The sequence below is a fragment of the Ursus americanus genome, chromosome 35 (genome assembly GCF_024610735.1).
Source record: "Ursus americanus isolate L20-20 chromosome 35, mUrsAme1.1.p, whole genome shotgun sequence".
NCBI classification, from domain to species: Eukaryota; Metazoa; Chordata; class Mammalia; order Carnivora; family Ursidae; genus Ursus; species Ursus americanus.
The window spans coordinates 3,912,576-3,940,474 of NC_142161.1; the positions used below are offsets into that span (position 1 = coordinate 3,912,576).

A 27,899-nucleotide genomic window follows, 5' to 3' on the forward strand; every position below is an offset into this window, starting at 1 on the left:
CCTCATTACCAAAAATATTCAAAGAAAAGTGGAGTGTCCATTTTCCAATGATGTTATAGAAAGAATTATGATATGACTTGATTTTGTGCAAAATTAAGAATTTTAAGTTTTGAATGGGGAACATGCCATAAAAGAACCAAACAACTAAAATGCCTGTACAATTCACCACCAATAAAAAAAAATTACTTCCAGATTCATAGAAACTGGAATTGGAGTTTGTACTTGAAGCATGTGTACTAATTTAAATGAGGGGCATTCTAGGCAGGGTAAACTTATTAAGGGCAAAGGTCAAGAAATAATAAGCAAGAAAAGTTTAGGAAATTAAAGGCTTTTAATATTACTAAGAAGGACACTTTTTATTGGATAGTACTGTGAGGAAATATAAAATGATAGCTTGAGGCAACTTTTAGTCCAAGAGACCACACAGAATGGGGTTTCCTTTCAGACAAACAGAAATCATGAGATTATCCGTCTTTACCATTAACAAAATTAAGGAATAACTTGAAATTGTTTTTCAGAATGAGCTGTTCATCTACATTTAAACTGTTAAATAACATCAACGATTTACTGTTGTAAGCACATTTCTAAATGTATGGAAATGCTGGATCTCCATAATAATTGATTCTAGGAACAGATAAATTTCTTTTTTCCTGAGCAATTCAGCCAGCAACTAATAGCCCATATTGGAGAAAAGGAAAAATCTAAACGCTTTCCCAAATGTTTTTCAATTTTATGATCACTTTCCAGCCTGAGTTTCGTTTGCGGGAAGGGGGAGATTAACAACTTCTCCCCATTCGTAACCTCATAAAGAACAAACTTTAAATCAAGTAATACAGACCAAACACATAAAACATAGCTACATTCTGCTTCGCTTTATACTTTGCTCTCTTCCTTGTCTGGCTGCAAAAACCCTCGCATGATTTTCATCGAAAATAACTCCTGAATTCACATGAGATTTTACCCTCCTTTGAACCTGTATGGGTGTGGTTTAGCTGCGTTCCCATCTATTTTCTTGCTGTTCAGGGGATTAAATTGCCATAAGGATAAACCGGGCAGAAAGTCCTTAGACGTTAGGGCTAAATTCTAATTTACCCCTCTGTGTCTTACTTTTATCATCACGATCATGTTTGGTGTCTAATTTGGTTTACTTTTAGAAAACTACGGTTTGGTGTACATAAAACAGAAATGGTTCTTCAGGCAGCAATATGCTAAGCTTTTAGGGAACTTGTAGCTGTTTTTCAACTAATTGGTGCAGGTTTTGAGAATCAAGTAAACACTTTAAAAGTAGACATCAACACTATAGTAAAACTAACACGTTGTTCTGCCTTTCGGTGGTTCTATCTTATTTCCACATCATTCAGAAGAGAAAAGCATTCTTTAAAATTAGAAACCGACCACAGTGAGAAAGAGAAAGCCACGTCATCAAATAGAAGGCTTTCTATAATATTATTCGGTGCTGGATGAAGGAAGCTTTCAGTCAAAGTTTGTACCACTTATTTTCATCAATATCTACAATCCATCCTGGAAAAGCAATCAGTAGAGTTAGAATAATCCCACTCACTTAGGAACATCTGTTCGTGTCCAGGGAAGATTTTCTCGCTGCGGAATGTTGGGCGACGCTATAATAGACTCATTTCGGATCTTGAGTGGTGGCAGAGACCAAGGACAATTTGGAAGGAAGAGAGGAGAAATGGGCATCGGCCATGGACAGAGAAGATTGGTCCAAAAGGGCACACTCAAGATTTGTTATCAGAATAGGTTCACAGAGGGGCGCCTGGGTGGCACAGCGGTTAGGCGTCTGCCTTCGGCTCAGGGCGTGATCCCGGCGTTATGGGATCGAGCCCCACATCAGGCTCCTCTGCTGTGAGCCTGCTTCTTCCTCTCCCACTCCCCCTGCTTGTGTTCCCTCTCTCGCTGGCTGTCTCTATCTCTGTCGAATAAATAAATAAAATCTTTAAAAAAAAAAAAAAAAAGAATAGGTTCACAGCATCTCAAAACCAGAGACCAGTGTGGAAAAGAGGGTAAACACAAAGATGCGAGAAATAAATAAGTATAACTGCTTTGCAGACAGATTTCTTGAAGTGGGCATCTGCGCCTTCCATGTTTTTCTGCCCGGTAGGGCCTCCGTATTTCTGAGTTGTGCGAGTTCTTTCACCGTACGTGTGAGAGCATCGTTCACATCTTAGTCTAAGAGAGCAAGCCAGGCTGAGAGAAGAAGAAAGACAGGTTTCTGAGAGCAGCCTTTGAGCCTGCAGACCCAGCTCTGCCTGGAGCTGCAAGAGTCAAATCCTGTCTTTGGGGAACAAGCCAGCATGAGTCAAGATTCTGTCATTTACAACCAAAAGATCCATAATTAATACAGCCAAAGCGGGAGGGGAAACTTTTGCACTATTTTATGACCTGAATTTATGGAGCATGGAAGCAGTTTCTAGTCAAAATAATTAGAATTATGTGAAGGCAGATAATCATTGGCTTATCTTCATTATAAGGAATATGAGTCATGTTAATCCTAAGTATGTTTACAAATTTCTGATTGGAAAAATACTGAAAACATTCTCAACTCTGCCACACAGATAAGCACTCATTTTTACTTGTTTCTCTTTGACTTTTTCGCACATTATTATCATATGGTAGGAACAATTGTATGTTCTTTTTCTGTGTTCTTTTTATGTTCTTTTATTAACACCATAGGCATGCCACACTTAACTTTAGAACTTTCCTGTTTGGGGATATTTTGGTTCTTTATTTCCAATTTTAAATCATTTAAAATAGTGTTATGGTAACCATCTTACATCTAAATTTTATTCATTCATTCATTCATTCATTAAGCAATCTCTACACCCAACATGGGGATCAAACTCGCAACCCCAAGATCAAGAGTCACATGTTCCACCAACTGAACCAGCTAGGCACCCCTTAAATCTAAATTTTAATTTAAATTTTTCATCATTTCATTAGAACAGCAGCCTAGAACTGGACTTAGTGGTTCAATGGGTAAAAACAGTTAGCACCCTTTTTGTTCCTTGTCTTTCTTAATAAGAAAACTCCTTTAAAAAGTTTTCCAAATTTGTGATCTCTACACCCTACCCCCTTTACACTTGAACCCACTCCAGTCAGATTTCGTTCCTACCACTTCACTGAAATTACTCTTGCTAAGGTCCCAAATGAGTTTCCGATCAACAAATCCAATGATCCGTTACAATTCCTTATCTTACTGAATCTCAGAAAAATGTGACATTGCGGCTACTCTCTCCCTGAACCCCATCTTTGCCCAAATTCTGGGACTCCATGTTCTCCTGGTTCTCCTTCCACCTCACAAACCACTGCTGCCCAGTCCCCTTCTCCAGACCTCCCCCCATCTTGCTCGCCTCTCCACGTTGCACTGTCTCGGGGTTCAGTTCTCAAACATGTGCTTTCTCTACATTCATCGTCTTTGTTTTTTTCAAAGATTTTATTTATTTATTTGAGAGTGAGCGAAAGACAGCATGAGTTGGGGGGGAGGGATAGAGGGAGAGGGAGAAGCAGACTCCCCGCTGAGCAGGGAGCCCAATGTGGGGCTTGATCCCAGGACCCTAAGATCATGACCTGAACCAAAGGCAGACACTTAACTGACTGAGCCAGCCAGGAGCTCTAACATTCATCTTCTATTTAAATAATCTTGAAGGGGTTCAAGACATGCCACCCAAAAACATGCCACTTTGACGTATTGGTATTTTGAGCTGAAGTGCTTAGAAAACGGCAGGAGCAAGAAGGGTTCTCTGACGATCCCCTCAGCAAACACACCTCTTATTCTTCCTGATAGCAGGCGGTGAGACTCCCGTACAAAAGATGCCCTCCCCATCCCAGAAAGGAAGCATCTGGAACACCAGAGCTGGGAGTTGTGCAAACAGACCTTGTTAAAATCCCTCTCATCTTCCCCTTTCATCTACCCATATGTTCTAGTTCCTTGTCCGCAGTTGCCACTCAGTTCAACTCAGCATGTAAGTACTTAGTCCTGGCTACTTCTTGGGGTCCCCATTTTTCCAGGAAGGCTTCCCTGTACATGTACAAATTATTGAATAAAATCCACATGCTTTTCCCCTGTTAATCTACTTATTTAAACTTAATTTTCAGGCCCACCTGGAGACCCTAAGTGGGAGAAGGTAAGGCTCTACCTGCCCTATGATCTCACCTAGAAATATGGCTTTAATTAGCACTGACTTTTGCACTGTTGATTCACAAATTTACATCTCCAACCCAGCCCTCTCTGTTGAAAGCCAGGCTCATACATACTGTAATATGCAAAGCATCTATACTGGATGTCTAATTGGCATCCGATATTTAACATATCCAAAACATAGTGCCTGATTCCCTCCCAAAGGCCCTTCCCTTGCTCTTGTCCATAGCAAAAAAAAAAAAAAAAAAAAAAAAAAAGGCGGTATAATGTACCTAGTGATCAGAGCCAAACCCCTTGGAGGCTTCTTTAACTCTTCTCTTTCTTCATATCGCATGTTGTCAAACGAACTGGCCCCACAAAATTTATTGCCTATCAGAAAAAGTCTGATTTCATTTTCAATTCAAATAACGATGTTATATGCCGGGTTCCAGGGACAATAGTGGGGTTCAGGGGCAAGCCACCCTAAATTATGCCACTATGGCATATTGATTCCTTTGAATTAAAGTCACTTAAGAAACAGCCGGTTCAAGAAGGACACTCTGACCCTCCTCTGTCCCCCTGAAAGCAGGAAATCAGTTCCCCATGTGAAGGGGTACCCTTCCTCCACCTGGAGGGTAAAAGCTGTCCTTATTGCTGGAGATAGGGAATTGAAGGCCGAGAAGGCCGCCTAAACAAAACTTGCTACTTCTTTCCTAATTTACTACGTCAAGCCCAAACCCTTTTGTCTTGTCAGTTCTTGACAAATGTATTGTTTCTTTGAATAAAAGATAGAAAAGCCACCTGTTTTGTTCACTTCTTTGAGACTCATATATCTTTGAGCTCCTCTGTGTACAAATAAATGTTTTTCTTCTGTTAATCTGTCTTAGGTCAAGTAATTGTTAGACCAGCCAAAAAACCTAGAAGGGAAGAAAGGGGAAAGTTTCTCTTTTCCCTGCAACAACCAATTCATTTCTAAATGCTAATTCTAAGATGATAGATGATAGATAGATAGATGATAGATAGATAGATAGATAGATAGATAGATAGATAGATAGATGATAGATAGATAGATGATAGATAGATAGATGATAGATAGATAGATGATAGATAGATAGATAGATAGATAGATAGATAGATAGATGATAGATAGATGATAGATGATAGATAGATAGATAGATGATAGATAGATGATAGATGATAGATAGATGATAGATGATAGATAGATGATAGATAGATAGATAGATAGATGATAGATGATAGATAGATGATAGATAGATGATGATAGATAGATGATGATAGATGATAGATAGATGATAGATGCAAAGGATCTTGTCTTGAGGTTGTTGCCTAATTGAAATATATCCCTGTCTTGTTATAGTTCTTGCTTAGCTGTTAAGAATTCCCCCTCTGAAGAAGCCAATGAATTATCTCCTCGTGCGGTACTTTGCAGATTTGGGCACTCTGGAGTAATACACCATAGTAATAGGATTCAGGATGGTTGAAACGTATACTTTTTTTTTTTTTTTAAGGGAAGGGTAAAGTGGAAAGGGAAATGGGAAAGCAGCAGCAGCATGACGTCGGAGTCTCAATCCTGTTCCAGGGAGATCAGGTTTAAGAAAATCATATACACAGTTGGATTCCGTTAGAATTCTCTATACCTACGTAACCCATGGGGTGTCTTCATACAACTCTGAAAATACATGAACCCCAGTTTGAAGACTACTGGTCTAAAATGGGACTCTATCACAATCTCGTAGAAGTGTCTAGAAGAGATACGAGTTAGTACAACATACGGAGGAGTCACCCCCCCCCATCACACACACACGATTTGAGATGCTGTCCAACATATACTGAATATCCAAGTACAGTTGGGCCTCTATTGACCCGCCATTCCACTTAGTTGACCCATCTGCCTCCTCTTAGTTTGCGCTTAAGAATTTTCCTTCCTTTCTCTTTCTTTTTTACTTTTCTGCAATGGAAGATGTGCTCTTCTCTTCCACATGTTCCCCTAACTGTTTTTTGGTTTTGTGTATGAATGCTGTACTTAAGTGGTTGTTTATATTATAACCTGTCTTTCGGTAGTGGTTTTTTCCCTTCTCTTTGAGGTATTCTGAACATACAATCATTTCATCTGCAAACATGCAGGCGATATTTTACTTCTTTCTTTCCAATTCTTATGCTTCTAAATCTTTTTCTCTGAGCTGACCACATTACCTAGTGGCTCCAACACGATGTTAAATAGTGGTAAAGATAGTGTACTTTTTCTTTTCTTTTTTTTTTTTTTTTTTTAAAGATTTTATTTATTTATTTGACAGAGATAGACAGCCAGCGAGAGAGGGAACACAAGCAGGGGGAGCGGGAGAGGAAGAAGCAGGCTCATAGCGGAGGAGCCCGATGTGGGGCTCAATCCCGTACCGCCGGGATCATGCCCTAAGCCGAAGGCAGGCGCTTAACCGCTGTGCCACCCAGGCGCCCCGATAGTGTACTTTTTCTTTCTCTTAACTTTCATAGGGAAGTTTCTAGCATTTCCACGTAAGTAGGTGCTGGTTTGGGCATATCCTTTTTTTTTTTTTATGTTGAGGAATTCGTTAGTAATTCCTTCTTCTTTTTTTTTTTTTCGGTGTTTTTAACATGAATGTGTGTTGTATTTTGTCACATGCCTTTTCCGCATCAATAGAGATGTTCCTATGATTTTGCTTCCTAGCTTGTATGCCAGTTATTAAGGCACTCATTCGTAACTGCAAGTACTTGACTCCTGTCCTTTGCCTACAGTGTTGTTGAGCGCTGAGGCCTAGCCCACACTGCCCCCTAGCGTTAGTTAACTTTATACGTGTTTTTTCGGTCTCCCCAACTGCACAATTCGATTATTTTATTTTGTAACATTTTATTAAACAACACTCCCGGGTTAAGTTGCATGAACTTCTGGTAGCAGGCACTCAACCTGTCTACCATTGCTCGGGAAAATTGTCAATCCTCTTTAACTAGACACATTCCTGTTGGTACCTACCTGGAATGTTGAAATCATCATACCTGCAACAAGAAAGAAAAAAAAATTCCAGGGAAACTCTCCTGTAATTGTTACTTCTTCCAAACACCTGAAACAATTCCTTCTATTCTTCCCAAACTAAATTCCCACCTTTGAGAACATTCCTGCTAAGTATCCTTATCAATAGAGAGACACTCTTAAGAAAACCACCTAGAAGTTTTGCTAGCATTTCTGTAGTTCCAGATTTGATTCCAGAAATCAGAGGACAGGGGAAGGTAGAGCACAGCTCACCTTTGACTCTGCATCTCTGAGAGGGGGCTAATTCCAGTCTGAGTTACAATTACACTGCACTTCAGGAAAAAGCTGGAAGAAACAGTCTCCCTGTTGGCATAATTTCATACGTGAAGAATGAAAGACTAATATCCACAATTAACATCAGAGAAGATCACAGCTCTTTACTCAATCAGCAACTCTCAGCCACTCACCTCAGGAGCACAGTAGGAAGTGAAGGAGGGGAGGGTGGGGGTAGGTGTGTCCGGGCCAGCGCTTCATCCCGGGAATACCACTGAGGAAATGTGTTTAAGTGGTAGGTACCTAGAGTCATCAGAGTGAGGACTGGATGCAAAGAATAGAAGAGAACTTTCCTCCTTAATCTCTCTTCTTCCAGTCCCTAATCCTTTCTGTAAATATAGGAAACCAGAAAACAAGGTTTCAGATAGCTAATATGTAAAAACCAATATGAGAAATTACTGGAATTCGCACAGGTGCCCAGGTCGAAATATAAGAAACACTCAGATTTTTGCAAAGGCACATTTTTTAAAGAATTTTCCTTATTGAATACCTGGGTGGCTCAGTCACTTAAGTGTCTGCCTTTGGCTCAGGTCATGATCTCAGGGTCCTGGGACCAAGCCCCAAGTCAGGCTCCCTGCTCAGTGAGGAGTCTGCTTCTCCCTTAGCCCCTCCCCCTGCTCATGCCCTCAATCTCTCTCTCTTTCTCTCTCAAATGAATGAATAAAGTCTTTAAAAATGAATAAGTTTCCTTATTTATTTTGCATTCCTTGGAATAAGCCCTGGAGGGACCCCTGAGGTCCCTGCAGATTTCATTTCCAGAGCGGCACCCTCTCCCTCCCTTGGCCCTTCCCCTCCCCTCACTCACAGGTTAGCTGGACACACAGGAGCATTTTCAGTGGGAGTCAGATACCAGGTTGCTTTCTCACATCCGAGAATATATTACAAGAAAAGATATTATATTTCCCTCCTTTATATTTTCAGAGGGAATTTGGAAAAGGTCTAACTTTTTCAGCTCATTTAAACCTGTCCAGATTGAAAGATATAACAAAGCCATGGCAGACCCTAACTGACGGAGGGAAAGGATCAGATCTTTTCTCAGCCTTTGATTTATACCCCTCAGAATGTAGTCAGGAGTCATACAGGCAAAGAACTTCATAGATTTTCATTAAAGGTGAGGAGTGTGAGGAAGAGAGTTCCAGGCACAAAGAATATTCGGACAGTCATTACTGGAGAACATTTTGACACTGTTTTGTTTTCTTTCTTTTTTGTTTGCTTTTCCCTCTCTGTATGGTCCATCTTTCTTTGATCTACCATAACAAGGTACATTGTATTCAGGAAAAAAATGAAAAAAAATTTTTAATAAAAAAATGGAGACCACGTGGGGGCAGTGCTTCCACGGGCAGAAGTGACTGGCTGGGAGCTAGAACTGTGTGATGGGAGAAGCAGGAAAGAGGATATTCAATGCTGAGTTTGACATGACAGGTCAGATTTTGATTGGTTGTGAGAACAGAATGAAGATCACCCAAGCTTCCAAACCAAAAGAAGCAGAAGAATCTAGAACAGTGAACCCCTCCCACTGAACATGGTCCGTTCCAGGCCTCGAAACTGAATCCTTAGAGACTTCAGGAAGAAGCAGGAATGGAGATTCCCGTGAGAGCTTCACTGATACTCCTGTGTGTCCAGCTAACCTGTGAGTGAGAGGAGGGGAAGGGCCAAGGGAGGGAGAGGGTGCCGCTCTGGGAATGAAATCTGCAGGGACCTCAGGGGTCCCTGAGGGAGAATTCTTTAAAGAAACCGAACAAACAGTTTCTCGTGTATGAGAATCTTCTCCCTCCTCCTGAACAGGGTCAAATGGACAACCACCAATAGAGCAGAGCCCTCCCCACCTGAAAGTTCGGGAAGGCAGGAGCTTCACAGTGAACTGCAGCTACAGAGACAACACTTTGGGCTTCTTCCAATGGTTGAGGCAGGATCCTGGGAAAAGCCCCCACGTCCTGATAGAAGTGCGATCAAACGAGAAGGAGAAGATCAGTGGGAGATTCACAGCCAGTCTTAACAGTGAGGAGCAGCACTTTTCCCTGCGCGTGAACGAGTCTCACCTCCACGACTCGAGCACGGTCCTGTGCGCGGCGAGTGGCACAGTGCTGTTCAGGCACCCGTACCCTGCGCCCAAACCCTGCTCTGCACTGCACCCCCTTCCACAAGGGCTCCAGGGCACAGGCTTTAACTTTGAGCAAAGGGAAACACCAGGGGCTTTTTATAACCTCATGTCAAATATTTCATTTGAAGATGATGGGCAGAGGGATGATGTTTTCAAATACCATCTAATGTATTTTGTTTCTCAGTGTGAATCAGTCTTTACTCTGTTAAAACTAGTCCAAAATCCTGAGGCTCCATATCAGAAAGGAGAGAGAACAAAAGAACAAAGAGAGAACAGAATAAATTTTTTGCCCTTGAGCTCCTTTGTAGACTTTTACAAATACACCGAAAATACAAAATCTTAAAAGTCATGACCGTCAAATTCAGTAGTGAAAGAAAATAAGACTCTGACGTTCTGAAAAGACTGGCTTAGTCGATCTAGTACCAAAAGCTGAGGGAAAACGGTATAAAGTTTATAAAGGGCAGAGTGTAAAGATAGCGCGGTATGATTGAAAATCTGGTTCCTCCCAAAAAAAGGATAGAAGTCCACCTGGCTGTCCAGGGAAGAGCCAAAGGGGGTATAACCAGAAGTTGTAAGTCTTTGAAAAGTGCCCAGCATCTGCTCTTCTCTAGGGTCAGAACCCTGAGCAGGTGAATGGGAGGAGGGCGAGTCACATTTGGGGTGACCACGAAACGAGGAGCCGTGAGTGTAAGCACAGTGTTTGAATCATTGTGTCTCCCAGCAACACCCACCACAGAGCATCCACTACAAGGAAGTGCCCAAGAACCACGTGGACAAAACGATCCATCCAGAGGGCATCACCAGCCCGTCTCCAGTCTGTTTCAATGCTTAAGTGGGCTTGTGAACAGATTAACCAAAGCGACAGACGTTCTCCATGAACCCGGAAGCATGGGTTTTCTCTCACTACATCGGATTTGGCTCCTTTGCTGCCAAATACCCAACCTGTCAGCCGCAGACACAGCACTGAGCGTTCAATATGCAATCACGTCTCGAGGAGACCAACCAGCCACTGGTTTTGCCACGTTGATTACACTGAACCACTTCTGCCCCGGAGGTAGCAGAAATCTTCTCTTATCCGGGTTAACACACACTCTGGGCATGATCTGCCTTCCCTCCACACTGCCACACAAAGCAGCGTGAACTGAGGGCTCAGAGGGGCTGGGTGATTATCATGATGATTATAGGGTTTCACATCCCTTTGCATCAACAAATCCACGTAATAGCAAAGAGGTGTGACAATGGACATGTGACCACTGGGGATACTAACGCTCTTCCAGTATTATCTACAAACCACACCGGAATGATCACTTACAGGTCAGGTGAAGCCCCAGTTAGGGACGGTGCTCGGAGAGCTTGGAGGGCTATTCCTTATGATGCTGCGTCCCTATTAGGTAAAATACACGGGTCTAGGAGCCGAGGGGTAGAAATAGGACCGTCTCCCCGGCCAACTCTCACTTTCAGTGACTGACTTGGATGCTGATGCTTCCTGTTCTCCCACTGCTCTGACTAGAGGACCTGTTTCGCTTTGAAGGGAAAGGAAAGGGGGGATGCTGCTACCAGGGAAACACAGAAAGTTTTCACCTCATCCAAAATTACATATAGCACTTGGTCATTTGGAGGTCCTCACGCCAGAAGACCGGAAGGCCAAGAAAGGAATTACTACACTGGCAGTGGCAATCTAGTTTGATCGTCATGAGGCTACAGGGTGGTTGCTACCTAATGGCAGCTGGGAAAATATGGCTGAATCCCAGAGGATTCACTGGGATGACTTTCAGTGCATTCGTGGCAGAGATTACTCTAAGTAAGCAATGGTGGCAACTATGACCTGACAAGGGAAGAATAATGAGGGTCTTAGACCCTCCAGGGATAGAGATCTTGGTTATCTCACTGAGCTAGAAACTTAGACCAGTAGATGTATTAGCCAAAGTTTGGGAAGATCAAGACTGAGTGGTATAGAACGTAGATCGAGAGAGATAATAAATATGAATTACAGCCATGAAATCAACTATTGCAATTACAGTTTGTCTCATTGATCTTTCTGTGAATCTTTTTTTTTTTTTTTAAGGAACTGGTGATCCGAGTGGATTTGACATAGAGCGTAAGTGGGTCTCAGCAGTGCGAGGGATGGGCTGTACAGACGTTGTTGGTGTTCTACTCACATCCCCTTGACAGTCACCCCTACACAGTGAAAAACGCGGCGACTCCGAGGACTCTCTTCTGGCCATGGGAACACACGCGGCCAGTGCGCAGGGCTAGCCGGGTGTGCCACAGAGTTAATGCCCTCACAGCAGCCCTCCCTCAGGGATGGACAATGAGTTCACAGGTGAATTCTCCAGCTCCTTCATGCCTCACTTGGAATGACGCCAAAGGGCGTTCTGTGCTGCTTCCAGAGTTACTAGCTAGAATCAGCTGCAACTGGCAACTGTCACAAGTAGCTTGTTGACAGCATCCCTTATTGGCTTCCTTCCCTTCCCTGATTCACTTCCTACCAACATTTCCTGGAATGACCTGCAGATAAACTGCTTATACCCAAATCCTTGTTTTGGAGCTGACTTTCAGGGATCCAAAGCCAGAATACAGGAATTCAAATCAGGGGACAAGGATGGCGATGATCTAGAAAAAGTACTTCCATGGCTATCAAATTGGGTTTGGGGGCACAAGAGATTTTCATAGCCTCACTCAGGGATGGTCCCAGTTGTCATGACTCCCTGCACATGTCTCTGAGTGGAGGGACTCAGCCACCTACCTCTGCACCACAGAGAACCCAGCTCCTCAGACACTTCCTGCTCTGTGACAGGACCCCATTCACACTCGGGCTTGAGGACCCCAACACTGGAATTACATGAGTATCTCAGTCACTCCCTTTGAAAAAGCAAAATTCTAAGGGATCATAGTATAGCTTTGTAAACGTTCTTTGTTCACAACTTTTCCTCAAGATGGAACGTGAGGAGGACAATTCCTCACACGGGTTGTGTGACGACTCAGTGCTGTGAGAATTCCCACAGTCGTTGTTGTGGAGTTTCCTGGTACAGCACGAACAAGGGCTTATTTTTAAAAGAATCCATGGAAAATAGGAGCACGGTTAGACACAACATGTTGCACTTCTGAGTCTAGTCAATGCTCTTTTCAGTTACAAACATCCATCTTTGTCTCATTCTTTCTGTGAAGAAATTGTAGAAATATAAAAAATTGAATACATTCATATAACAGCAATATTCTTATCACTCATAATTAATTGTTCATATTTATCATTCTTGTTGTGTCATTTTTGGTTTTGAAGAAAAGAAAGAAAAATTACAGAGTTTGCCATTGTTGCCAAGGAAACCCTGCCACTTCTGCCTGCCACCCCAGGTCCCACTCTCCTCTCCAAGATTGGGGCACATCAGAAATAAATTTACCAGCTCCCTTCTCCTTTATTTTCATCGCAGAATAGAACTCAGAAAACATTTTACATTTTCACTTGAAATACCTAAACGTATTAGGCAAAATTTCCTTCGTGAGATAAAATCAGCCACCCACCTGCCAGATCATTTCCTGCTCTGAAGCGCAGTGGAGAGCCCAGATCGGAGCTCGAGAAGCTGCTTCACCCCGCAGGCGAGAGCTGTCAGCATGCCGCTCGTCAGCCTGCTGTGGGCAGTCGTGCTGTCCACCTGTCTTGGTAAGGAAGGTGCGGGCCTTCGTGTATGGTGTGATCTAACAGTCCTGGGAAGGAGAGCGTCCTAGCGCGGGAACATCAGCATCGCAGAGCCCAGGGATGGAAAGGCAGAAAGCTGATATGTGCTGCCTGGGGTTCGGATCAAGAGGAAAGGTGGTTGGGGGGTGGGATCAGCTTGTGAGTCTGCCTGACTTATCTGCCTGGTGTAAGATACCCTCTCCTCTTTCCCACAGCATCCAGCACGGCCCAGAAGGTCACTCAGACTCAACCAGACACGTCTGTGCTGGAGACAGAGACTGTGACCCTGCATTGCACGTATGACACAAGTGACAGTAATTATTATTTGTTCTGGTACAAACAGCCCCCCAGCGGGGAGTTGATTCTCATTATTCACCAAGAAGCTTTTAAGCAAGAGAATGCAACGAAGGATCGTTTCTCTGTGGACTTCCAGAAAGCAAAAAAATCCTTCAGTCTCAGGATCTCGGAGTCCCGGCTGGAGGATGCTGCGATGTATTTCTGTGCTCTCATTGAGGGCACAGTGACAGGAGCAGCAGGGAGAGGCTTACAGAAACCTCAGACCTCAGTGTAGGTGCGGAGGTGGGGGTGGGGTGGGGGGTTGGGGGGGAACCAGGAACATAGAGGGGAAATCATTGACTTCTCTTGAAATAAAAGCTCCTTCTTTCTGAATAGAAGAAACACAAGGAGATGGATGTCTGCAAACTATAATCTTTAAAATAACAGCAAAAATAAAAATATGGGTAGTGCTTTCCTGTTTTACGAAGTACCTTCACACGTAACCCTCATCGCTTTGGCTGGTGTATGTGACAGATCAGACTTCCTAAGCATATTCTCTGTCCAGCAAATCTTTATAATTTACCTGGGAGCTCATACCTCCAAAATTCTTAACACTTTCCATTTTGCTAATTGCTGTGTGTTCTTTTAATTGCCCTTCCAAGTCCAAAACTGGATCTCTCTGAACAAGGTATGCATTCTAGAACGTGAAGGGTGGAGGCGCCTAGATGGCTCAGTCAGTTAAGCGTCTACCTTTGACTCCAGTCACGATCCCGGCGTGCTGGGACCAAGCCCGGCATCAAGCCGCACATCAGGCCGCACATCGGGCTCCCTGCTCAGCGGGGAGTCTGCTTCTCCCTCTGCTGCCTATCCTTCTTGTGCTCCCTCTCTTTCTTTCAAGTAGATAAATAAAACCTTATTTTAAAAAAAAGAAGAAGAAGAACACGAAGGGTGTGACAATTGAAGGCATAACCAGGGAAGGGATCCACTGGTCCTACCATGGACCTAAAAGAAGACCTAGACCCATGGTACCCTGGTCAGATGACTTTAGAGGATAATCAAATGGCCTATTAAAGGCTCAGTTAAGAAGCCCGCTCAACGGCATCACCCTTAGCAGTTGGAATGCTATATTTCCGGAAACGATAATATTCGTTAAACCAGTGACTGATATATGGTGCTGGGGCACCCTTAGCTAAAATACACAAACTTAGAAATGAAGAAATGAAAGTAGTCTAGACTCTTCTACTATCACGCCCTGTAACTCATTTCCAGAATTTGTGTTTTGCTTTCCCACAGTCCTAGGCTCTGCTGGATTAGAGGTCCCAGGACCCAGGGGAAGAAGACCTCCACCAGAGGATTCGGGAAAGTTCCACTGAACGTGCAGCTGTGGCTGCTGCAGAGGCCACTTTGAACTCCTTGTGCCAATGGTCCAGCAGGCAAAGAAAGGAGGGGTAATCGACCCTGATTATCGCGAAGCATCTGGTTGTTATTGCCCAGTGAGGACAAGGAGGGGTATGTCTGGAATCAAAGTGTTTCGCAGTGGGTATTTCATGCCCAATAAAAACAGCAGGTGGTAGTTGTGGCCTGAAAAGGACAGAGTGATCAAGAACTGGGACCCCTCCGCAATGAAGGTCTGGTCACCCTATCAGGCCAGCAACGTAGGTCCACTGAAGTGCTATCCAATGGCAGGGAAATCTAGAGAATGTGGTGGAGGAGGGAAGAGATTTTCAATTATAGCCTTGGTACCAGTTAAAGAAGTGGGGCCTGGAGGTCATGTCGCATAAACCCCCTGTATTAAGTGTTTTAGATGGATTTCAGCCAGCCATGACCTTGAAGACTCAGTGACACAGTGAAAATAATACAAGGGCAAGCACCCATCTGAGTGGTGCAGAGAGAGCATTGTAACAAAGATCTCATGTGCTTTACGGTCACGTCCAAATGCCCAGCCCTGATTTTATCAAATAGGTATGTAGATAATTTTCTGGACACTTGGACTCATCTCAAGCTGATAACACCCAACATGACACATGCACTGTGTAATTTTTTACTTCCTACCCCAGAGCCTTCTCGGACTCCCCAGGAGCTCACTCTGGCCATGGGCAAGTGCAGCCTGGAAGTATAGGAGAATTACCACCCCTGCTGGCAAGGCCCAACCCGTGGGGAGAGAGGATCCAGGCAGGCCTTAGCTTCCTGCCTTGCAGCAGACAGTCCCTGAGAGGTATCCTGTATGCTTCCCAGAAGAACCTGGCAGAATCAAACCCCAATCTTACGCTACCAATTTTCTCATTCCTGCTTCCTCAGATCTCTTCCTAAATAAACTACCTTCACCCAAGTCCTTGCTTCAGGCTCTATTTAGGGGGGAGGCAAAATTAACATACTCTTTGAAAATTTAATAGAGAAAGAACAGAAGAGAGTTCAAAGCGAATTTTCCTGGGCTGATTGCTAATAACAGCAGGTGGGTATACTTGAGTGATTAATTGGAAACATAGATGATATCACCTTATCTTTTCAAAAGATGGTGAAGCAGATCACGTTCATGAAACTCCAATCTCTGCAGACGTGTGATCCTGTCTTTTCATTGCACAAAAACTCTACGCACCAAATCTTAACTCTCGTGTCGTTATCCTCTTCCCTGTGTCTGTTCACCCTCTTAAACCTCATTCCCACTTCTTCCCCAACGAAGCTCTATTCTAGGCCATCTACCCTCCTTATTGACCCATAAACACTTCAAGCTCTTGAATTTCTTCTCTGCTTGTTCCACTCACCAAAATCTCCCTTTTATGTATATTTCAAGCTGGTCAAATCACAGCAGTCCTATATAAGCACACTTCAGGGCTCTATCTCCCCCAAGGGCTCATTTCTTTTTTTTTTTTTTAAGATTTTATTTATTTATTCGACAGAGACAGAGACAGCCAGCGAGAGAGGGAACACAAGCAGGGGGAGTGGGAGAGGAAGAAGCAGGCTCATAGCGGAGGAGCCTGACGTGGGGCTCAATCCCACAATGCAGGGACCATGCCCTGAGCCGAAGGCAGACGCTTAACCGCTGTGCCACCCAGGCGCCCCCCAAGGGCTCATTTCTAACAGAGAATCCTCGAATTCCTTCTCTTCTAATGTCATACAATTAGACATTGAATCTGAACCAAACGATCTGACTGTTAATGACTTACCTTCTGAAAGCATTTGCTATTGTTTCAAGGTACCAATCTTTCTTCTCCCAAATGTAGTCTCTATGAGGACAGAATTTTGCCTTGTATACTTTACAATGCTTTGGTGCTCTTGGCACAGTGTCAGACACATGGTCAGTGTTAGGGAAAGCAAAATATTATGCTTAAAATGTATTTCATAATTATCAAATGATCATGACAAAATATTAAGGGGGAAAAACCAGTATGTTCTAACCTAGGACCAGAAGGTTTCTTTGAAAAGGTAAGACAGGATAAAAGGTAGGATTTTTAAAAGCAGTGATAAAGAAGAATAAGATACATTCTAAATATTAAGTTCTCTTCATTGAGTGTAAACAAAATTCTGAAATTTATATAAACAGATTACTTCCAGAACAGATTTCTTGACTAAACCAAGTTCTTTCGGGGTAGAGGAGTAAATCGTAGAAATTGCCTCAGTTATTATTTCTTTGGCCTGAAGAGGGCACTGCTGGCATTCTTTGACAACAGTTTTTTACAAAAACCTGTCCCATGTTCCAGCTTCTAAGTCCTTCACACATACCAAAAAACTGGAGCAAACCCTTCTTTATCTGAACAGTCTAAGTTAGATTTCCACATTCTGGAATCAAATCCTCCACCGGCTTACGAAGGCCAAAGCATAAAAGAGCTTCTAGAAGCTACATTTATGATCTGGTGGCTTCAGATGGGATGTGAGCTGGCAGAATTTATGTCATCAGGAACCCAGACGACCCAGAAGTTTCCAAGAACTAATCTCTATCTTTCAGAGTAGGGACTCAAAGAACAAATAAATTTTTTAATCCACTCTTTAACATTTTCTTTTTTTTTTAAGATTTTATTTATTTACTTGACAGAGAGAGAGACAGCCAGTGAGAGAGGGAACACAAGCAGGGGGAGTGGGAGAGGAAGAAGCAGGCTCCCAGTGGAGGAGCCTGATGTGGGGCTCGATCCCAGGACCCTGGGATCACACCCCGAGCCGAAGGCAGACGCCCAACAAGTGAGCCACCCAGGCGCCCCTAACCTTTTCTTTTTAAGAAAATTAACCATCAAATGAAAAAAAAAAAGTCCTTCCTAAAACGGACCATCCAAGAAGGAAAGAATTTTAATATTTACTGTAATTATTTGCATAGTATTTCAGATCCATGGGTCTAGTATGGAAAGCATCTATAATAAATCTGATGCCTTGGTTTTTGTTCTGGTTGAACAGGGCTTTGGAGCACAAGGATGATTGGCAGCCTCCTCCCGTGTTAGTCCAGCTCCACGGCTCCCTGCACATCCAGACTGCCCTCTCGAGAGACTCAGCCACGAAGGAAACCCACGGTCCCCAGGGAGCACCCAAGCGCACTGGGCCTCATCCCTGCAATGGGACCACCCCTCAGGAGCTAGTAAACAGTTCCCATCATCATCTCCAACAAAAGAAAACTGTAAATGAGTATAACAAGTACACATAAAACTTATAAAAAATATTATTTTACAAGTTCTTTGTTCACCGTATTTTTAAACAAGGAAGCGAGGTCCTGAGAACACTAAACATGCGATGTCGGAGGTGATCGGGGCTGAGACCCTCAGTGTTCCTCCGTCAAGCTCCACCCAAGCAAGAGGGAGCGTCTTGACGTCTGGAGCAGCTGCTCCCGCTTGGGCCGTGAATTGTCGCTGTGCCTTAGTTTCTGCCTCTGTAAAATTCACCCCATGACAACACGGGAGTAGGCGTGTGATGTTCCCATACTTTTCTCCTAGCTCTTACTTGTTATAGTCTAACCAGCTGACTTTCATATAGTCTCACTAGCTAACTCGAGAGAAGTCAATGACAGTAGCTGCCAGATACTGTTGCTATCCCGAGGGGGCACAGTAGACCTTCTCAGATGCCCCAGACGGGGCACTGCTTTTTGTTTTTTTGGTTTTTTTTAAGATTTTTTTTTTATTTTATTCGACAGAGATAGAAACAGCCAGCGAGAGAGGGAACACAAGCAGGGGAGAGGAAGAAGCAGGCTCATAGCGGAGGAGCCTGATGTGGGGCTCGATCCCATAACGCCGGGATCACGCCCTGAGCCGAAGGCAGACGCTTAACGACTGAGCCACCCAGGCGCCCCTGCTTTTTGTTTTTTAACCTCTTCTTCTATTCTCTTCGCCCTTCCTTTCTGTTTAATATCCTATACTCTGACATCGCTCACCACCTTCTACAGATTTCCTAAACAACCCAACCTAATCATCGTTCTTGCTTCAAACAAGCAAAAACCCCAAAAACAAAACTAGGGATCATCCGGACATAATACCTATTAAAAAAAAAAAAAGAGGAAAAAGAAAAAGGCAGCCTTCTGCCCAGCCCCATATTTGCCCACTGGAAAGTTCTTGCTTATGCATTATCCTATTCAATCCTCAGAGTCCAACAGCCAGATCAGCTGTGGCAGCTGGAGACTGACCAGCTGATGGCCAGAAGTACTAAAATTCTGACTGGTGGGGCCCAGAGGAGCAGGAAAAGACCTAAAACACAACAAGAGAGGCCTCTGGCTTGGGATTCCCAAACATCAACGTGCACAGAGAATGGGGGCAAGAGGCAGAAAACATTCCCTCCTGAGAGCCTCATTTGTGAATTCATAGCTTCAGTGGGACTGACATGGCGAGAAAAGACAGTCCATCAACTAGAGTTTTCTAAAAAGACGGAAGAGAAGGGAGAAATTGTAAAATAATCACGTTTTTACCAATGTTATGGGTCCCTGACCAGAAAATGGTAGGCATGGCAGAAATTTCAACACTAAACAAACAGGAAGAAGAGCTGGGCCATCTACAGCAGTTCACCAGGCTGTACCGTAGGAAGTTTCCTGGGAGCACCCGGGTGGCTCAGTCAGTTAAGCATCTGCCTTCAGCTCAGGTCATGATTCCAGAGCTCTGAGATCGAGCCCCGCATCCCTGGGATCAAGCCCTGCATTGGGCCCCCCATTCAGTGGGGAGTCTGCTCCCCCTCTGCCCTTCCCCCCCACCCCAACTGGCTCATTCTCTCTCTCTCTCTCTAATAAATAAATAAAATCTTTAAAAAAAAAAGTTTTCTGAAGTTACACGTGGTGTCTGTGGCCAGGTGCCTACTGTTTACTACATTTCCCGAGTGGAAATAATAAACAGGTTGGGGGCGTGAAGGCTACCATTCCCTAGACAGCAAGACAGCTTTTGCCTTCTCTTTCTTCCCCCTTCTTTTATGCAGAGGAAGAGTTTACATAAAGCTGGACCACAGAGATGGCCTTTTCTAAGACTGGATGACAAAATTCAATAGGAAGTGAAAATTAACGCAAATGAGTGGCTCCTTGCATCGTGAGTTTTCATTTTTGTTCAATTGCCTCCTCATAGGAGAATGCGTGCGTGAGGAAAGATGACATGGCAGTGAAACACTGTCAGGTGTGCAACAGAGTGTTCCCAAATAAGTCGTATATCAACTGTTCTGATCCTTCATTCACACAAGCCATGTGCACGAAAGTCCTTACGGGAACATTTGCCACAGGTGTTGTAGCGTTGTGGAGCTCCTTGGCACCACCTAACCCAGGTATTCTTTTTTTTTTTTAAGATTTATTTATTTTACAGAGAGAGAGAGAATGTGTGTGGGAATGCAGCAGGGAGGGGCAGAGGGAGAGGGAGAGAGAGAATCCCAAGCAGATTCCCTGCTGAGCTTGGAGCCCAACATGGGGTTCGATCCTGGGGCTCTGAGATCCATGACCTGAGCCGAAACCAAGAGTCAGCTGCTCAACCGACTGAGCCACTCAGGGGCCCCCTACGCCAGGTATTCTTAAAAAAGAAGAGGAAGAAGCAGAAGGAGAAGAAGGTGAAGGAAAAGGAGGAGGAGGAGAAGGAGAAAAAGAAGCTTCGAGCAAAGAACACTGACCATCCGAGCGCTGCTGTTGTCTTTACCACTCTTTGGAAGTTTGGAGGAATAATGAAAATACAGGATTGGTCAAAGAATAATATAACCAAGACCTGAGTTATGGCAACCCAGAGACCGTTATGATAAAGTCTTCAAGACTTTAAAAAGAAAAGAGAGAGAGAGGAAGCAAGCTGACAGAGAAAGCTGAGGTCGTTACATTAGCTTTGCCTGTCTTTCCCCACCCACTCCATCCTCCTCTCCTAGATTAGGTCATCACAAAAGCAATTTAGCAGCTCCTACTCTTCTTGATTTTTATCTCAGAACAAACTGCACTTCTGACATCTCTTTTCATGTGGCACTATAACCAAACTTTTATTCTCTGAAGCAGAAAACAAAAAGCATTGATAAACTTTGAGCAAGACATAACCAACAGCTCGCCTGACATACCATTTCCTGTGGTGGAGCAGTGATGTCACCGAGCACAGCTGATACTCAAGATTCTGATCAGAACAGGGGCATTTTTCACCCTGCAGAAGAGAGCTGCCGGCATGGCTTGCCCCAGTTTGCTGTGGGAACTCGTGGTTTGCACCTATCTTGGTAAGGAAGGCACAGCTTTTTGCTTTTACTATTATCCAACAGGACTGGGGATTAGGGAGAAAGATTAGGAACACAGGCATCTCACCTCCTTGTTGATTCTGGCAACTGGGGGCAAAGAAGCTGATGGATGTTGCCTGAAGTTTGATCAAGAAGAGGAAAGGTGGTTGGGGGAAGGGATCAGCTTGTGAGTCTGCCTGACTTATCTGCCTGGTGTAAGATACCCTCTCCTCTTTCCCACAGCATCCAGCACGGCCCAGAAGGTCACTCAGACTCAATCAGACATGTCTGTGCGGGAGAGAGAGGCTGTGACCCTGCATTGCACATATGACACTAGTAACAGTGATTATTATTTGTTCTGGTACAAACAGCCCCCCAGCGGGGAGTTGATTCTCATTATTCGCCAAGAAGCTTTTAAGCAAGAGAATGCAACGAAGGATCGCTTCTCTGTGGACTTCCAGAAAGCAAAAAAATCCTTCAGTCTCAGGATCTCGGAGTCCCGGCTGGAGGATGCTGCGATGTATTTCTGTGCTCTCATTGAGGGCACAGTGACAGGAGCAGCAGGGAGAGGCTTACAGAAACCTCAGACCTCAGTGTAGGTGCAGAGGTCGGGGTGGGGTGGGGGGTTGGGGGGGGGTACCAGGAACATAGAGAGGAAGTCATTGACTTCTCCGGAGAAAAAAAATACTATTCTATAGGACTGAAGGAAACGCAGAAAGGATGTCCATAAGCCATAGTTCTCAAAATGGTCATAGAAATAATGAACTTACACGAGTGTTAAGGGTTCGCAGAGCCCCTTCACGGGCACTGGCTTCATTCAACCCCGATGGCCCGGTGTGTTACACAGGACAGGTCAGACATCCTATCCAGGGACTCGCGTATCTAGAACCCCAGCTACATTCTAGAATTGTGCCTTAACCTTTTCACAGTGTATGTTACTCGTTTTGCTATCCACCTGAACATCGGATCATACCGAAGGCAGCCTATCCGAGATTACATTTCCTATTTTCCCCACAAATCTTTTTTTTTTTTTTCATTATTTTTCCTCCTCTGCCTCTCTCAGGATTCAGGCACACAGTAAAAAAACCTGCCGCTGCTGAGTTTGGAGAATTTCTCCATCCTCCACCTGCCAGCCGAGGCTATCTGATTCTTTTGCATGTGTAACACGTTCTTTCTTTCTAATTACAGAACTGCGAAAAACTACATCATGTCTATCTCATTGTTTCCCAATTGCTCTATCAGCCATTCTCCGTGATTTGAACCTAATTTCACCCCGTATTTCTTAAATGTCTTTAATGCACCACTGATCCCACCTAAGAAAATGAGGAAAGAGAACAAACCACTGTCAAATAGAATTTCACACGCTGCCAACACTCATCAGCAAACACTTACGAAAAGGTTAACTTCTGGTAATGCTATCAGTGCCTCTGATGAGGCCACGCGGGAGGAAGTGGACCATTTAGAAGAACCAAGTCCCAAATCACCAGTCACCATCCCACATGCCCTGAGACGTTGTGTGTGTGTGGGGGGGGGGTCTGGACCTGGAGAGGAGTCCATCTTGCTTTTGCTAAAGGAAAAAACACCCAGTAGGATGGAAAAAGTAATGCCAGCATTTCTTTTTGTCTGTAATTCCCTCAAGACATAGCATTTACTATTAAGACCCCCCGCAGAGTACTTGATTCCATCCGCCCACCTTGAGTGAGTGGGAGAGAGTTGGATAAGATACTCACTCCATGGCTGAAACATTCAGTCCACTGAGTGCGTTCTGGAGCTGAGGATGGAGGTGTGTTTAGAAGGAGCGGCGGAAGTTACTAGATCTGGGAGAGGCCAAGGGGAGCCAAAGTCAGATTGCTGAATAACAACTAGCACCAAGCATTCACAGGAATGCCTTGTCACCCCTTAGTTATCAGTCCGAGCATGAGGCACTCAGTACCCAGACTGAAACTGGGGCCAGAGCTGGTGGCATGCAGAGGAACTTTGGGATTTCTCGTGCCTTCTCCACGGTCTTCTTGACAGCTTCTCTACTGGCTGCCTTAGGCCAGGGACCCATGGCTCAGCACCCCACTCATAGTCCCGTTGAACAACTTGGAGTCGTCTGGAACACCACCCTTTAGTTTCACATGCTGGAGCCCGAGGGCTCCCGTGTTCCCCAAATTCCATCCACTCTGACCACTTACTCTAATCACACTCCTTCCGGTCTCAACTGCCAGAACACCACAGCTCAGCCCTGGCTCACACGCCTGGAAACTCAGTGAAAGTATCACGTCTCACACAAGTCAGATAACTCTGGGCCATTCGAGTTTACCCTCTCCTGTAGCCCTCAGGTCCAAGTAGTCATCAAGATTTACGGATTCAGGCTAGTTGTCAAGTCATATCAAAGCGTGCTTCTTCCTTTTTTTTTTTTTTAAAGATTTTATTTATTTATTTGAGAGAGAGAGACAGAGATCCAAGAGAGAGCACAAGCGGGGTGAGGGGCAGAGGGAGAAGCAGACTCCCCCCTGAGCAGGGAGCCTGATGTGGGGCTCGATCCCAGGACCCCAGGATCTTGACATGAGCCGAAGGCAGACGCTTAACCGACTGAGTCACCCGGGTGCCGGAAAGTCTGTGTCTTCTTTCCCTCGTTGCTGCCAGGGCCTTCACAGAGCTCCTCTCGGTTGAATTAATTAATAGTCATCTAGGGACACACACCTAATGTGGCAAACCTAATACTTTATAGGACTTAAACCTGTATTTTTTACTGTACCCCCACGGAAGCACAAGCTTTAGCTATCAGAGACTTTTATTCATTTCAACAGCAACAGTACCTACAACATTCCTTAATTCACAGATATGATTTTTTTTTTACTTTTTTTGAACGAAGTTAATTAATTGATGGCATTTTCCTCATTTCCTCATTAAACAGGATAAAATAAAGTTGATTCTGGGCTAACTCAGAGGAAACAGAGACTACATGCTATACAGAAAATTACTATGGTTAGTAATAGTAATATTACTATCAATATTAAATAGTAATTGACAATACTATATTGATAATAATAATAATAATATTAGTAGTAGCTAATACTTACTGCCTATGTCTATGTGCCCCACATTCTGATAGGTGCAGAATATGAATTATTTCAATTAGTAGTTTCAACAAAACTATGCTGTGGGTATTACTGATAACCCTATTTTGTATGAAGAAATTAAACCTCAAAGAGGCTAACTTGCCTAGAATCACACATTGTGTGTATGGCTCATTAATCACTGGACCCTCTGCCTCCCCAGAGAATGGCAAATGCTACAGCCTCTCAATCTTATTAATTTCATAGATACATAGATGGATTGTGAGAAAGAAAGAAATGCATGATAATAGTGCTACAATGTGCCTACACTTGTAACCCGTCCTCACTTCTTCTAGGTCGTAATTGCAAACTACCTGATTTCATGTATCTTTGTCGGTGAGGTTAAAAGTCGAATTAACAGCATTACCATGATTGCGTTTTTACATAGAGAATTCGTGCCTTAATACTAGCTTATAATTATTTGACTGGGGAGTTTTCAATATTCTAAACTTCTCCAATGTATTTTTCAATAGCATTTTAAGTTTAAAAACACAGTTTGGGGCACAGGTGTTACTAAGCGTTCCAAGAGTCAGGTTGTGTCCCTCGATGAAGAATGTAGTTAAAAAACTCTTTTAACCTTTCAAAATATTCATAGGAAACCCCTTTTGTAACTTTTTGAACTGTTTTTCATATGACAGGGTGTTGCTGTGAACACTGCTTTCCGATTTTTTTCCTCTAGTGAAAACCTAATGTATTCTTGAATACTTTCCCACGTAAATAAACAGTTTTTCCACTGCATGAGTTCCCGTGGCTGTAAAAGTTTACATCTTTGGGATACACCTTAGTCTACTCAATCAGTCACTTTTGCAGGTGAGCATAAGTATATTGCTACCAAACCAGGGCGATTAGAAGAAAAATTGAGATAGTAAAGAAAAATATTTGTACATAAATCTGTTTACAAGGAAGAAAGAGCCAAGTCAAAGTCACTGAAGAAAAACACAAACAAACAAAAAACTTGTTGGCTACAAAAATGGAAGAACCCGGGCTTCGAGAAGTCTGGATCGATCCAAATGCCCGGATGATGTCACTCAGAACTCGCCTCTCACTGGCTCTTCCTTGTTTTGGCTTTATTCGGAAGTAGGCTTTGGCCAGCTGATGCCAGAAACAGTCACCGCAGCCTCAGACTTCTAGCCTGATGCATTCGGTTTCTACTGCGGCTAAAACAAATAACCTCACATTTAGGGGCTTGAACAAGAGACATTTATCTTCTCATCTTCTCGAAGTCAGAAGTCACGCTGAACTAAAATCAGGGTGTTGACTCTTGCATTCCTTCTGGAGTCTCAGGGTAGAGTGGGGGAGGGGAGGGGAACCCTCGAGCTTTTTCTCACTTCCAGAGGCTGCCACACTCCTGGCTCACGGCTGTTTCTGTCTTTAAAACCAGCAGTCACGTCATTTTGACCTCTGCTTGACACTCCTGCTTCCCTTTTACAAAGACCCTTGTGAGTACATTGGGCCCCCCAGGTGTTCCAGGGTAGTCTCCCTATCTCAATATCCTTAATTCAAACCTTAAAAGTCTTTTCTTCATGTTTCTTCGTTATCCTGCGTCAGCTTTCTCTCACCTAGTAGACTATGTGTTATAGTATTGATGAGGGAGCAGAAGGCTGGCTGAAGACAAAGCACAAGCTGACACCCCGCAACCTCCCACCCCCCCACTCCTGGGTAGGATACGTGATGTTCCCGCAGGAAGCCCCCAACCATCTTAATGCTAATGTCTTGCTGGAGGGAAAAACAACCCTCTAACAAGTGAACTTGACAATGGCAAGGCCTCCGGTATCCTGCGATCTTCAACAACATGTGAAAGTACTTTCTCAACCTCCCTGTTTCCTTACCTCCCCCAACCCCATAGTCTATCATCAGCCACCCCTCACAAGCCGGGGCAGCAGCTCTATCTGCCCATGGGTCCTGTCCCCGTGCTTTAATAAACCACCATTTTGCACCAAAGATGCCTCAAGTATTCTTTCTTGAAGGGGGGATAATCAGAAGGGGGAATGAAGCATGAAAGACTATGGACTCTGAGAAACAAACTGAGGGCTTCAGAGGGGAGTGGGGTGGGGGAATGGGATAGACTGGTGATGGGTAGTTAGGAGGGCACGTGTTGCATGTTGCACTGGGTGTTATACGCAACTAATGAATCATCGAGCTTTGCATCGGAAACCAGGGATGTACTGTATGGTGACTAACATAATATAATAAAAAAAATTAAAAAAAAAAAGAATTCTTTCTTGGTCGTCGGCTCCGGACTCCACCCCGCTGAACCTCACCGATTTTCCAAACCCACGTCAGTATGATATTGTACATATTGTGTTTGATGTAGGAAAGATGTTAGGGCTCAAAGCCAACGGCCAAGAAGGAATTCTGGAGTCATCTTAAACAGGTGGTTTTGTGAAAGCACGGGGACAGGACCCATGGGCAGAAAGAGCTGCACTGGGGTCATGAGTGGCCCATTTTATACTTTCAAGTTGAGAGGGGGTTAGGGACAGTGCAAACCTCCCAGGTATTTTGGAAACAAGGTTTCCAGGATGCTGAGCGGGCTAGCTATTGCTAGGAAAGGTCATTTATTACTGTTTAGTAAAAACTCAAGCACAAGACTCTTCATACGTATATGGGTTGGTCATATGCTTGGAGGATGATTATCAACACAAACCTTGGAGGGCAGAGATAAAGGAAGTTTCCAAAGGAATTTTTATGTGTTAAAATAGACTTACAAGATCCTGGGGGTTGGGTTAAGATTTTGCCTTTTGCCCTCAGCAAAGTATTAACTTTGAGGCAGCTAAATCCCTGGAGGAAGGTCACTCTGCCTGTTTCAAGGACTTGTCAATGAGCTGTAAGTAGTAAGGAAATTTAATAATTGTTCTTCTGCTTTCATTTCCCACATCGGTGTTTCCTTCCAGGCAGGGATGATATTAAAAACTTTTAGCCTAATACCTAGTAACCTGTTTGGATTTGGTACGAATATCAGAACGGACACAGGTTGGGAGGAGAGAGTCATAATGTTAGAACAGAGTCCTGATGGGGACCCCTTCGTCTGTCACCCATTTACTCTTTGAATTAAATGTCCATCCTGTGGTTGGCTCCTCCACCGCCACCAGCCCCCATCCTTAAGTGCTCTCCCAAAGTCGCCTCATTAACATAACCAAAGACCCCTCTATCCTGTTCACCAAATGAAATTCCAAGAGTTTTAGGTGCTCTGTGCCAAAAAATGGGGACAAAGACCAAATATATATTTCTTATTATAAGTCACAAATATAACATGTGTCTATATTAATCTTAGTCTTTGCCTAAGAACTTGGCCAAAGTAGAACCTTTAGGAATGGAGATTGCATAAATTAATCCCGATGGATAATCTGCTTCTTACTAATGTGCTTTGCTACCGCTTGTCACCTGCGTGATGGTAAACAAAAAAGGCAGCAGCATGGAGCTTTAATGCACTCCCCTCTACACTTGGGCTCTTGTTCTTAGGTCGGCACTTCTCTTTGGCTTCTTTATTCTCTGCAATACCAGGCATCAGTCATTTTAAGCAGAAGTTATGGTCTCATGGCAGGAGGAAACACTTTCTGCTTCATGGGGAGGCTAAGGCAGATAACCTTAGATACTACAGAGACAGTATCTCAGAATGACAGCTTGATCGTTTCTTGCACAGAATGTCTGCAAATTGA

At 43.8% G+C, this 27,899-nt stretch overlaps 1 gene segment (V, D, J or C); it reads left to right on the forward strand.

The window, feature by feature from the left end:
• Window positions 1-13,182: 13,182 nt before the first annotated feature.
• Window positions 13,183-27,899, forward strand: part of LOC123801729 (T cell receptor delta constant-like) — a 178,073-nt gene continuing 163,356 nt past the window's right edge. Inside the window, 2 exon segments of the C gene segment in view lie at window positions 13,183-13,231; window positions 13,462-13,754. Of these exon segments, the coding sequence occupies window positions 13,183-13,231; window positions 13,462-13,754 (342 nt within the window).